A 13,501-nucleotide genomic window follows, 5' to 3' on the forward strand; every position below is an offset into this window, starting at 1 on the left:
TCTATTCTTCTTTGTTTATAAAGTTTAAATGAGTTTGCGTTAAAACATAGAAAACAATAAAGTATTTAGCTACAATGCTAACATTACTACAACTGTAATTCACTGGGACACTAATGTATAGTGCGATATCTGCTGTCCTGAGTGAAAAGGCTCAAGGTCCTCAGAAATGACATGACTTAACAACACTGAGCCCAAAAGCTCACGGCTGTAAGGATGACTATTCTTCTCCTTTTGTCTTCTTATATTGGCATGTCAAATCTAAAGGCATACCTTTTTTTTTTGTTATAATGCTTGACAGTGTGGTTCCAGAAGCAAAAACCCCACTCACTTTCTCCATAGCTGATTCCATATCATCAGAAATATCCAAGTTAAGACCTCAGACTCCAGACTTACAAGGAGTTACCTGAATGTCAAATGATGACACATGCTCCTGAAGAAGACAAAAGTTTGTAATACTTCGTAATACTACAATTCCCTCAATCCTTAAATGTCAGTCTCCAGTTACAATGGAAAAGTCTAACGCGCCCGAAAACGAAGGCCGTCCACTGCAAGGTTGTTATATTTAACTAAAACTAACTAAATAACTAAAACTAAAATTAAAAAATCCATTTAGTTAACTGTAACTAAATACTTTACCAAAAAAAATAAAACTAACTAAAACTGTAAAGTGCGCTTACAAAACTAACAAAAATAAAATAAAAATGGAGACAAAATATCCTTAGTTTTAGTCTATGACACAACCAATCTGACTGGCACCTACACCCAAGTCTGGGGAGTAAAATTGCCTGATCTGGTTGGTTAAGACCTCACATAGTGGTAGTTCTATGTCTGGAGCTGTATTCAAACATCAGCATTAAATAAATAAATGATAAGTGAACAGTAGCCATGTTTTTAAAAATGCATGATTCTCACTCAGCCTTGACATCTATCCATAAAAAACTAAAACTAACAATAAAAGTAATAAAAACTAAACTGAAATCAAACACAGAAAGTGAAAACGAAATAAAAATAGATACTAATGAAAAATCCAAAACTATTATAACCTTGATCCACTGATTATGACATCAATACATGCAGCCCCAGTATCAAGCAATAAATACACCAACTATAATATATTATAACATTTTCATCTCAAATGTAAACACTACAGTAAAGGTTCATACAAGGTTTGAAAGCTTGAAAAGCCATCATTAACAATGGTTAAAATGTATCACGATGGATTGTGGGGTATGTAGTTCCTTCCTCGTAAAGAAATGTGTACACTTTCTCGCAACTTTGCACCGTAAAGTTTACCATATCTGTACTTCTTTTATCTCAAACCAAAATGCAAGGAGTGGTATTATCCTTAATGTATTGTCAAGCATGATTTATAATAGCATATTTATGTTACAATGCTACAATGTCATTTAGCAGACGCTTTTATCCGAAGCGACGTACATTTGAAAGCAAGAACAACACAAGCAAAGATCTAGACAAGAAGAAACAACATCAGTAAGTGGCTCAAAGCGCTTCAAGTCCAATTGGACGCAGGTGCTGCCATGCAGTGTTAAAGGCAATGCACATAATGCATACACGTTTTGTTTTGTTTTTGTTTTTTTTTTGTTTTTAATAAACATCAACATTTTAATTTGATTACCTTGATGTAGCTTTTAATCAAGTACCAGCAATAATAAAAACTCCATGTTTAAATAACTGCAACAACTAGGGGTCTGGCCTGATTAGGAGGAACGTTTCAGGAACCTATAAACAATGAGTCTGAGACTCTATGGACCGAAGAGAAAATGCATTCTGGATATTTAGAAAACTTAGGTGAATTAAAATATGTCTGGTTCAGGTACAGGTAAAGGTTCCAATAAAAGTGAAAGAGACTTGTGCTTAAGCTTATGTTGATGCTTATGCTAGTCTAAACCAGTCTCATATTTTCATATATTGTATTTTAAAGTCTTACTTATGCTGAAAGGTTACATATTATGCAAAATACACTTTTAGAGGCTTTTCTAGCAAACATATGTGCCCCTGGCCTATCCACAATGCCCCCAGGAATCAGAAACATCCATTCCCTCCTCCCCTTCTCAGATTTTCCCGTCATGATGTCATGTGGGGAGTTAGCCCCACCCCCAGGTTCAGTTGGCCCTCCCTGTTTGGAAGAAAGTTCTGCCCTGCTCTCCTGAGATCAGGAGGGCAATATCCATTTCCTGATAGGGGTCAGGTCAGGGGCGGAGTCAGACAGCTCAGTAACATTGAAAGTCACAGACGCAGAAACGGCTCATTCTAAGCAGGGCTGAAACAGAGGGGGTTTTTAGGCAAACAAAACTCCAATACTGGAGGGTTTTTTCAGCAACAAACTTCACACGCATGTTTTGGCGACCTCTGAGACAATATAAACTTGACTTAAAGGGGTAAAATATATGACCTTTAATAATGTTCTCATATATGATGAAAACATGATTTCTCCAGTACTCTCTCCTTGTTGTATTTCTTACTTGTATTTACTGATTTTACATATTTCTATTCATATTTATAGATTTCCCACTGCTTTCTTGTGTATACAAGCAACTGTAAGGCTCGGTTTCCCTGGGGAGTTGATAAAGTATTTCTGATTCTGATTAATGCTTTGTACAGCCCTTTAAATAAAGTGGTGCTCTATAAATAAACCTGCCTTTCCTTATTCAGTAGGAATATGACCCTCAAGTGTTGTAAATGTAAAATCAGCCTCTATAATAAAGATAAAGCCAACACAGCTGTCAATGCACAATACATGCCAGATGTCAGATGTCAACACTTTCCTTTCACTGCAAGTCTGCAAAACTGAGGTCACTGTTATACGCACTGAAATTCCCATAAGAGTACCAGGCACATAGTCCCAAAGATTAATTCAAATATTTGCAGTTAAATAAACCAAGGACAGTCTATACTTCATTTAGCTCATTTCAGGGAATTGTGGGAAGTTTGCCTCAGTGGTCCGTCGTATCCTCATCACTAGAACAAGAGAAATGCCCTCTGGGAGACGGGCTTAGGAACCCCAAGAGCTCTCACAGTTAGCACACGTCTGCCATTTTCCTCCAAAGCCATTACCCTAAGAAGAAGGAACACTAATGTACTGCAACTGAGTAAATTTGGCTGTCAGCACGGCTACATGGTTAATGTAGCTCAAAAAGTGGCAAACCTCCAGTGCGAAATCTTTTTTCAGCCACTCAAGGATGACAGGCCATTTCACTGCAGCAGCAGCAACTTTGACAGAATAATTAAACAAACAGGAAACAGAGGGAGCCCGCTAAACAAACTGGAGCTTCATGGACACTTTCTATTGCTAAATCTCTACCGACTGATTTAATTTTAAGATTTTGTCCAGGATTAATAAAAGGTTTACAGGTTTCTCCTTTGAGTTTTTACTACACCTTTGACATAATGCTCTTGTTACACAGTAAGTTCAAACAGCACTCAACCCATGTGTCTGCTTCATTTAGCCTGCCTGCTTCCAACAGCTTGCATGGGACAGTTTGCATCCTTTCCTGTAATTTGTAATTGACTGTTAATTCTTTTAATGGTTCGGCTGTAACAAAGAGGAATGGGTCGGATTTCAAGTCAGACACTTTATTACACAGAGGCTCCTGGGAAATGATGTTCAGCTCACTATAATGGCAAACGCCACTGCAGTTGTCAAGTTAAACATCAAAAGCCTTCTGACATAGTGCCATATAAAACTGAAATTTCTTTCAAATAGCAGTAAAAGCACAGCATAACACTGAAAAAACACAAGCCATGGTAGAGAAAGCAATATATATGAGAAGCATTTCCTGTTTTAATAATATTTTTTGTGGTAATTTATGTATTAAAATACTAAAAAGGAAAGAAAAATTTGTCTCAACCTTAACTAGTACAAAGGAAATCACCTCCGTGTTAGTCAATGCACTGATCTGTCATTCTAGAGCATGGGTGTCCAAACTATGGCCTGGGGGCCAAATGCGGCCTGTGGTCCAATTTTCATTGGCCCACAGCAAATCCTAGATATAAAATGGCGAGTATTCCACATTCGAACATGAAGCATGTGCTTGACTGTATTGTACTTCATGGTTTCAGCACAGGACAGTGTTACCATGCTGATTCTGTAAACAAACATTTTGACAAGAAGAACTGGGAAAAGATGTGTTTTCTTTTGTGGCTAAATTGAGGCAAAGCTCTACATGGTAAACATTCTGGCAACCAAAATGATAACAGTATCTTATTTTCTAGCTCTCTGATGGGTTACAGCAGCAAATAACAGTACCACTAATGTTCCAGAGGCAGAGCCAATGGTAGTTAAGCCCTGAAACCTGACTGGCCTCCCAGAAACCTGGAAATAACTGTCTCTTTGCCTTGTAAGCCATAAAATTAAGCATTTAGTGTAAGTTCAGGAAGGCCATGGAGCCAAGCACTGCCATAATCACCACATAAGCCCTCATCAGCTGTTAGCCAGCTGATTTTCTCTCAGCATGCTATTAGTTAATTGTTCTCATGCTGCCTTATTGAAACTGCTCTGTCTAGCCATGCTCTGTTGTTCTCTCTGCAAGCTGCACTCGCAACCCTCCTCTACCCCAGCTCCTCCTTCATTCTGCTTCTGACTTTATCAGTTTTATTCTGTTGTCAATGAACTGGCCAATTAAGCATAGGCATAACTCAATCACTAAGCTTATCTTAACCTACATTACACTGATTTGACAAACTTTCATATACCTCAACTTGTGGATATTAAAGTGGCCCCAACATTCTTTTATATTTCTGTATGTGGCCCTCCATGGAAAAAGTTTGGACACCCCTGTTCAAGAGCTACCATCTTATCAGAATTAGATGCAGAAGTTTTTATTCATGCACAGGTTGGTAACTCCACAGACGCCCGCCTATGCACTAGTCTGGGTGGTCCTTTCTTGCACTGTAAGCAGTGTATGTACATGTGTTCGCTTGTGTTGCTTTTTGGCTTCCTGTTTAACACAATACCTTAAAAACAATGCTTATCCTTGCCTGGTCCCCCCAGAGTTGCATACTCAACTTTAACACGAGAACTGCCATGGGGCAAAATTTACTCAAGGCTGTTTTTCAAATGTGTCTAAATTAGTAATAATATAAATCTAAAGTCTGTAAGTTGATGACTTTTTCTAAAAGTTTGCTGTGTATCACCTGGTGTTGTTAAAAACTTCTCACATTAATCCAGATTATGAAATTAGCCTTTTATACCTAGAACTGCCATGTGGGTCGAATTTACCCCACTAGAAAGCATTAATTTCCCCCCTCATTTTATTCTAGGTTAGTAGATAAACAACAGATGATGCTAAGGAAACACCTCATCTCTACTGCTGCCTTGCCTAAACAGAAACCAGAATATTTTCAACATGGATACCAGAAGAAAGAAAGAGATTTATATTCTTTATGCACTGAGTGATAAAAAATGTGATTGCAGGAAGGTTCAGGATGGAGCTACAGTCCTGGGGGAATTTTCCAATGTGACAGATCATCATCCAACAAGTATCAAGTTGTCTTTCTGGAAGTTTTAGATATTACAGAGATTCCTAGCTGTAAACAATTGAAAAATTAGCCAAACAAAACAGATAGGTGTTTTTTCTTAATCTGGCTTAGTTTCATCATGGTAGTGACATCAGGTCTTTCCATTCCCTTTAGCATAAAATATCAGACTGTATAAAAGTTGTCTTGTAAAACAGCAAAGACCAAAAGGTCTTGGAAGTACTCACTGAGACACGAACGCTTGGCGGCAGCACTGGCTCCTCCAGAGCACAAGTTTCCACCCCGATGCACGAGCTCCAACTCCAAGTTTGTCCTGAGGAGAGACAGAACCACAATTAGCACTAGAAGGCACAAGGACACACAAATAAATAAACCCTTACATAATTTTACATTACCCCATGACTGGTTTGCTGCTACTTAAAGTGATAGTTCATCGATAATACATATATTACATCTTACAGCAAATGTTAAAATATCTTTTAGAACTTTAAAAGAGGTCATGCAAGCAATATGGTGTATAAAGTCAATGTGATTAATGTTTAAATAACTGGTAACACTCTATATCATTATGATCAAAACATAACATGGTGGGCCAGATCCACAAAGAATGGATTGCTCCTGCTAATAGTGCCGTTATTTGCACAGAATTAGTTCACGCAATCTGCCCTGTTTTAGCGCCTTATCCTCAAAAGAATTTGCTCTAATCATATGCAGGTGCTAACACGCCCACACAGTTTGGCAGCTGAGCGCTATTTGCGCCTCTGATTCCAATAAGCCGCATGGCATCTAGTAGCGCAAAGATCATGCAGCCTGGCAACCGGTATCTGCAGATGATTTCATTGTTGCTCAATTCAAAAAGTGATACTCTCCTCCGATAAATCCTTTCTTGTGCGCGCCTGCCATCTCGCCTGCCACGGTGCTTATTAATTATTAATTTAAACTTATTAATTAATAATTAATAATTAGCCATCTTTAATAAATCATAATTCCTGCCATGTCTGACTGCATTACAGAAAAGTTATTCAGGAGTCACTGGATGACACAATACTGACACAAAAGTGATCAATTTTGGGTGCAATAAGCCCCTGAAAGACAGGATGTGGGTGGTGTAAGTAGTATAAATGTCTGTCTGTTTGTTATGCCTGCCTCTTTTGCCACTTTGATTAGGAGGAAGAAAGAGGCTTCCTACTCTAGCCATTTTGCCGTATAATGTGCCTGTTTTGCAGCAGTAAATCCGTATCAAGTAAATGACAGCTTTCCAAGACTGATTTTGCACAAGCTGGACCATTAGCATAAAAGCTGTTTCCAGGCCCAGATCATGCATAATCTCCAATATGCGCTTCCTGTGCATAACCAATCACATTTTATTTCAGAATTTTAATTTTCCAATACCAAAACAGAGAAAAAATACAGAACCAACTCCAAAGTGCATAGATGTGGAAAGCAGATATGCACTACTAAAATAAGACTGATCTCGGCCTGTTTCTTCTCTGCCGCTGGCCATTTCCTTCTATGGGCCAAGGAGGTGGGGGCAAATCCTTGGGTTTCCTGGGAGAAAAAGCAATTTCACATAGATAATGCAGCCACGGTGAAGCTCCATCTGGCTTTTGCTGATAAGAGTGCCCCTGTGACAAAGGAATTTTCCACTCCTCAGGCAATTTGCGCTGTTCATTGAACTTCAGAGAGCCAACAGGCATCCAGACACACTCAGGGGATCTTTTCTGTTCAGGGTGAAGAGCTGAGGGAACTGAGGCACTGGGTGGGCAAAAGGTGTGGATGGTTACGCTGCAGAAAGGGCAGTGGTTTTGGAATGGAAGTAGTAAAAAGTTAGAGGCTGATAGGTGAACTGGAAAGAGGGCGCTACTCTGACCTGTGTCCTGCTTGGTGAGAAGATCTAAATAAGGGAATTCCTTTTTTTTTTTGATTATGTTAGCTCCTCTTGAATGGATGATAATGACACAAACTCCTGCCCTGATCCAACCCAGTTTGTCATGCCCCTTTGACCACTACTAGCACATGCTGAGATGTCAAATACATCATAAAGTAGGGTAAAGGAATGGTGTCATGCACAGTCTAAAAGACCAGCCACAGGAGGTTAAACAGATCTGTATCATATCAGACCTAATAAGTAAAGACAGAAAGGGTCAGCACCCTTTTACTGAAAACTAAAGTGACAAACCTGCTAATGCCACTTGCAACACCTCCACAACTGATGCATCAACATGGCAATCATCAAGAAAACAAATCAAGAAATCCTTCACAGCTTCTTGCACAACTTTTAGAAAAACAAGTCAAGCAATCTATATGTTTTATGCAGGTACTTTGCTACAGCTGCAGTATTGAATTTCGGTTCAATTTCAAGGATGTAAAAACTTTTACAAAGATGGACTCTGATAATAAGAGAGGACACTGAAGTTCTTTTTCATGGACCTTCATTGTTATTCAAGCAGAGGAGCTGACATTAACAGAGAACAAAAGAACAGGGTGACATTTATTCCACTGATCCTAAAAGTCAGTGGTGTGTGCATGTTGGTAAAAACGTGTGAGATGTTGCAGAAAGTGGATCAAGAGTCTTTCACTGCAGCTATGACAACACAAGATACAAAAGACAGTCTAATATAAATGGAAGCCAAAACTGAGATTCATAGACATACTAGTGCCATCATCCCACATCTTTTGGATGAGAAATCCAGATGCACAAGCATGCAACATAAATGCACCTTTTACTTTTACCAAGTATGCAAGCCAAGAAGGACAGAAAAATAGGTAATCTCCCTTCTACACCAGCCTTCATCATACTGGCAGCAAAACAAAGTAGTAAATGTCCCTCACTGCACATACACTATATGGACAGAAGTATTTGGCCACACCTGTTAACTGAATTCAGGTGTTTCTATCAGACCAGCATATGCTTCCAACTTTGTGGAAAAAGTTTGTGGGATGCCCTTTTCTATTCCAACATGACTGTGACCCAGTGCACAGAGCAAAGACTATGAAGAAATGGTTTGACGAGTTTGCTGTGGAAGAACTTCACTGGCCTGAACAGAGTCCTGACCTATGCAAGCCAGGCCTTCTCATCCAACACAAGTGTCAGACCTCATAAATGCTCTGCAGAATAAATGGGCACACATTCCCACAAAAACACTCCAAAATCTCCATATTACAGTACATGCATTTGAAAACAATAGCTGCCTTTTCATTACCCTAAGAAATGAAAATAAAAAAACTGATAATGGAAACACCTGAATTTCAAAAAAACATCCAAATATAGCTACAAAGTTTTTACACTCTCATGAGGTTTTTCAAACGTTTCGATATAGAAATATATTGTAGGGGCGCGCTGGTAGTCGAGGGGTTAAGGCGCGCACCATGTACGCAGGCGACCAGGGTTCGAATCCGGCCCGTGGCACTATTTCCTGCATGTCTCTCCCCGCTCTCTTCCCGGTTTCCGACTCTATCCACTGTCCTCTCTCTAATAAAGGCATGAAAAAGCCCAAAGATAAATCTTTAAAAAAAAAAAAAGAAATATATTGTAAAGGTACAATGGAAACACTTTTTCCACATACGATGTCCAGTGTTTCCCCTAGGATGGAGCTGTAGCAGCGGAGGTGAAGCGTGTGTGCCCCTGTTCTCCCTGTTTATATGAAGATGGAGATGGGGGCATTTTGAAAAACTTTCACTCTGCCGCCCATATCCAAATTGTTCCATCTTCAGGCATTAAAACACCGTTCCCGTGTAAACGGACAGCCAAAACTCTACAAAAGTTTAGGTATTTCATGTAAACAGGGCCTCAGACTCTCAACAGCCTTTCAAAACAATCTGTCCCATAGCCAAAGGTCTTTCCAGTCAAATGCAACTTGTCTAATGTACCTGGAGACTGTCTGTTAAATTACTAACTGAATCTATAGGCCTTTAAAGATTGAAATTCTGAAACAGTGCAATGAAGTCATTCAACTGTCTTCATGGCTTTGTATTCTGTAATGCATCCAAGTGTTTGGTTTTACATCTTCTTGCAGCATTGCAAAAGCCTGAGTGGTACAGTTTGTAAACACACTGTGGGAGCTTCACATTAACACACATTCAGGCAGGCAAAAATACACAGCACTGTTCCACCCTATATTTTTTACTATCTCCCCCCCATTATGCCTGTATTAGTACTTTCAATGGTAGAACAACTTCGCCTAACCCTTTCACCTTAAATATTCCACCATTAACTGGCATCATATAAGTGCCTTGTGATAAATCCTGGTTTAACAAAATTGTCAGTCCTTCCTAAGACCACATCAGATATTGAATTACAGAATCCGATGTTTTTCCAAAGTACTGTGGCCTCCCTTAATGAAAGACTTCCCTTGGAGGCTTAACATTAACATAGTGGAGGACATCCTCCAGCAAATCTATAAATCTGAACAGGCTTTCTCTTTCGCTGGAGACCAAACTACACGCTACAGATCTGAAAATGTAAAAAAAAAGAAGAAGGGTTTTATCCAATTTAAACTGCTCACCTTGCCACGGAGTACATGAAGAGGAAATCGTTGTCAGGTGAGCCAGGGTTCTTGCCGTAGTCCATGTATTTCTTCTGGGTGGTGTTCTTGATGTCCTTGATGACCAACTCCATTTCTTTAGTCAGGTTGGATTCCGTCTTGAAGAAAAGAACACAAGTGAATTAGTGTTATTTCTAGAACAAGCATTTTTTAGAGGCCAACAAAATAAGAAAAAATTAGTTTATGTAGAAAAAGTTTCTCAAGATGTCATAGCAACCCTTAGACTAGAATGTTCCCTGATCCAAGCTAAAGTAAATACATATTTGTGCCATGTGTTATGCCATGAAAAAAACAGTAACATATTAAATATACCAATACAAATACATTTCTATTTCTTACGTTATTAAATAATACTGTAAAAATGGGTGCTAAGTTGGTCTAAATATATGTTTTGTAATAATTAGAGATAAAACCTTCAAAAACATTGTTACATTAACTTTTTCACTGTGGTAAAAAGGTCTTCCTGTAAAAATAACTGGGTAAATCACTGGAGACAAATCATTTCGCTAGTCATTAGAATAAATAGGCAAATATGACACCCATTTATATAGGTTAACTGACAGAATTGTGCCAACTGTGACCTCACTGGACTATGTGCTTTACATACATCTGTGTCAAATACACAGGAGGCATATGGTGAATCTTACTGGGAAAAGGCCGATTTTCTCCTGAAGATCTTCCACCTCTTTCACGATCAAACACGTCTTTTTGTTAGTGGGTGCATGCCAGGCAGGAGACTCGGTGCCCCGCCCAGGGCGACAGGGAAGGACACTATTGGCAAACTGTCGACACAGTGGGCACGTAAATTCACCTTTGTCAACAGAGAAGCCCTGGAGGACCTGGTCATTCTAGGAGAAAAAAGAAAGAACATATGAGATAAATCTGACCTTTACAATCTAAACCCAAAACAACTGAGAGTTGATTCTTAAAGTCCCTGTAAAGTGATTTAAAAAATCTGCATTTTAGGTTTGTTGTACAATAGGCTACTGTGTTATGAAACATCAGGCCAAATTTCAGTTACAAAAAAAATCTCTAAATTTTTTAAATTAAGCTTCAAAGTCATGAAAAATTAGGCAGTAAAATCTGCTCTAGGAAGGTGTGGGCACGTCAGCTGAAGTCGCAAAGCCATACCCACTCACGAGAAATACAATTTTCTTAGAAGGAATCATCCGTCTACACTGCTAGACCCGTCAGCTCGCTGTGTCAGCTACCAGAGAAACAACCACATTTATGTCATGACAGAAAGACAGTTTAGAGCTAAAAAGTCTCAGTTTCATTTCTTAACCTGTATTTCACACTAGAGGAATTTCTGATATCTTATTCTCTGAGCGAAATTATATTTCTCTCCGTTTATGAGTTGCCTTTGTTGTTAAGTTGCGGCTGAAAAAAATTAATTTCCTGATGTCTATCTTCAAAATAAAAGTCTTCAATGATGATTAGCAAGGGAGGCTTTTAATGTAACTGACAGGAAATACTGTGTCTAATGATCAGATGCTTTTCTAAAATATAACACTGCAATGCTAACAGATAGGGGGGATTAAACCGTTTCTGCTTGGAGAGAGACGGTCATAGCCCACTTCTTTTATTCATCCAGGACTAAAGACAAGTGATATATGGATTAAAACACCTTCAGCAGGGAAGATGTTTGTTTCTGGTGCATCTGATTTAAGTAAAAAATAGACGAGCACTCCAGCAATTAGCCTGCCCCCTGACCTTACAAGGAATTCTATATAGGGAGCAGCTGCCTTGCTCGGTGCAAGAGCAGAGAGATGGTGAGTGGGGATTAAATTTACTGTTTTCTGGTACAGATCTCTCTGTTATGATACTTTTAATGACACGTAGGCCAATGAACAAAAACACAACATATAACTGGCTGTTAACTTCAATCAAGACAGTGTCATCGGCTAACAACAGGCTGTGTTTAGATCAACTGCTCTGTGATTTTATATCATTGTAGCATTTTTGGGGGGGTGGGTTCCTCATAGCGACCAGTGACGTGGTTGGTCCCTATATTTGCCCTGCCCAAATAAAACCAAGCCAGAATAGAGGCCACACATAGATTTCAGTGTTTTCATAGCAACCTTATTCCAACATATCTAATGTGTTAGCACATGTTTGGATTTCACTTTACAGGGACTTTAAAGGTAAGTGTTTGTGCAGTATGAAAGATAGCCTTGGCAGGATTAAAGGTGTGAACCAGATCTTTTCTTTAATCCGGTCAAAGCTATAATTTAAAGTGCTTCACTGGTTAGTAAGTTAGATAATTAATTGATGGTTAAAGTTGTTATTGATTCATTTTCACTCAAATAATTAGTGTAATTAGCATAATGGCTAATCATTTCATGAGGTCAAGCTTCCACTTACCCTCAGAGACTCCATGTATGACTTGTGGCAATCTATATGCAGAGTGTGTCCGCAGGTCTGAACGTAGACGCCCCCATCCCAGCCTATCGACACAGACTGCAGACAAGAACTCTGCAAAAAACAAAAGAGAAAGATCACATCAGGCTTTCAACCTCTGTGGCCTTTTGTTTATTTGTGATGTTGATTAGCAAAAATATACATTTCTGATTAATAATAAACAACAGAGTGAGATGTATAGGTCTGCAGGATTTCAGTAAGGTACACTCAGACTTGGATATTAAAACCTCATTACCAGATGCATAAGAGTAAACATTACTACCATAAACTCAGGCTGAATGTCAGGAAAATACAAGACGCATGATGAAAGTGTACAAGAGCAGCTAGCAGTGTAATTAAACACAAAAACCCATTTACTTGGTAGTGCTCTTGGTGTTTTAATCACCCTCTCTCTTCAGTTTAAAAAGCAGGCCTTTTTTTATGACACCTACATCTTTGAAGAACCGTTGCATGAGCGTGAGCCGCACATCGTGAGCCACTCCACACGTGTCTGCAGCGTAGATGTGCTCTTCATCACTAGTAGGTAGATTCTTCGCCTCTTTGTTTTTGCAGCGATGCCCGAGCACTGAAAGCCAATCACAGACATCAGTGATGAGTCATTTGATGATGAGTCTGCCTACTCTTTCAGAATTTCTTTTAGTTATTTGGATTTGTAAGATAGCATGAAGTAATAAAACAACACCTTCCAAAACGCCCAATTTCCAAAGTGTTATCAAAGCATTTTTTACCTTACTACTAACCATTTGAAATCTTTAAATATTAAAATGTTTTAATCATGCAATAAAGAAAAGAAGATGCGAAACTTTTCAAGGCAGCGGCTGCAAAAATGAGCCGCTAAATCTGGCTGTATAGCTCTCTTCCTTGTTCAACAACGTGGGGAGGTAAACTGATTAATTTGCATCCATCAATTCACTGATTAGTAAACTCAGTGTTACTCAACCCCGCTCAACCAAAGAGCCTAATTGTTGAAAAATACCTTTGCAAGAGCCACAATCAAAGTGGTGAATATGGTGAAAAACGGGTTAAAGTGGCAATAAAAA

At 39.0% G+C, this 13,501-nt stretch overlaps 1 protein-coding gene across 2 annotated transcripts in view; it reads right to left on the reverse strand.

Moving 5' to 3' along the window:
* Positions 1–13,501, reverse strand: part of ubr3 (ubiquitin protein ligase E3 component n-recognin 3) — a 57,558-nt gene that overhangs the window by 17,202 nt on the left and 26,855 nt on the right. For both annotated transcript variants that reach the window (XM_041806700.1, XM_041806699.1), the window contains 5 exons: positions 12,893–13,026; positions 12,405–12,515; positions 10,688–10,888; positions 10,002–10,138; positions 5,724–5,809 (listed from right to left, as the gene is read on the reverse strand). In XM_041806700.1, coding sequence (XP_041662634.1) covers positions 5,724–5,809; positions 10,002–10,138; positions 10,688–10,888; positions 12,405–12,515; positions 12,893–13,026 — 669 coding nt within the window. The remainder of the gene's footprint in view (positions 1–5,723; positions 5,810–10,001; positions 10,139–10,687; positions 10,889–12,404; positions 12,516–12,892; positions 13,027–13,501) is intronic.

Source organism: Cheilinus undulatus, linkage group 15 (genome assembly GCF_018320785.1).
Source record: "Cheilinus undulatus linkage group 15, ASM1832078v1, whole genome shotgun sequence".
Classification (NCBI taxonomy): Eukaryota; Metazoa; Chordata; class Actinopteri; order Labriformes; family Labridae; genus Cheilinus; species Cheilinus undulatus.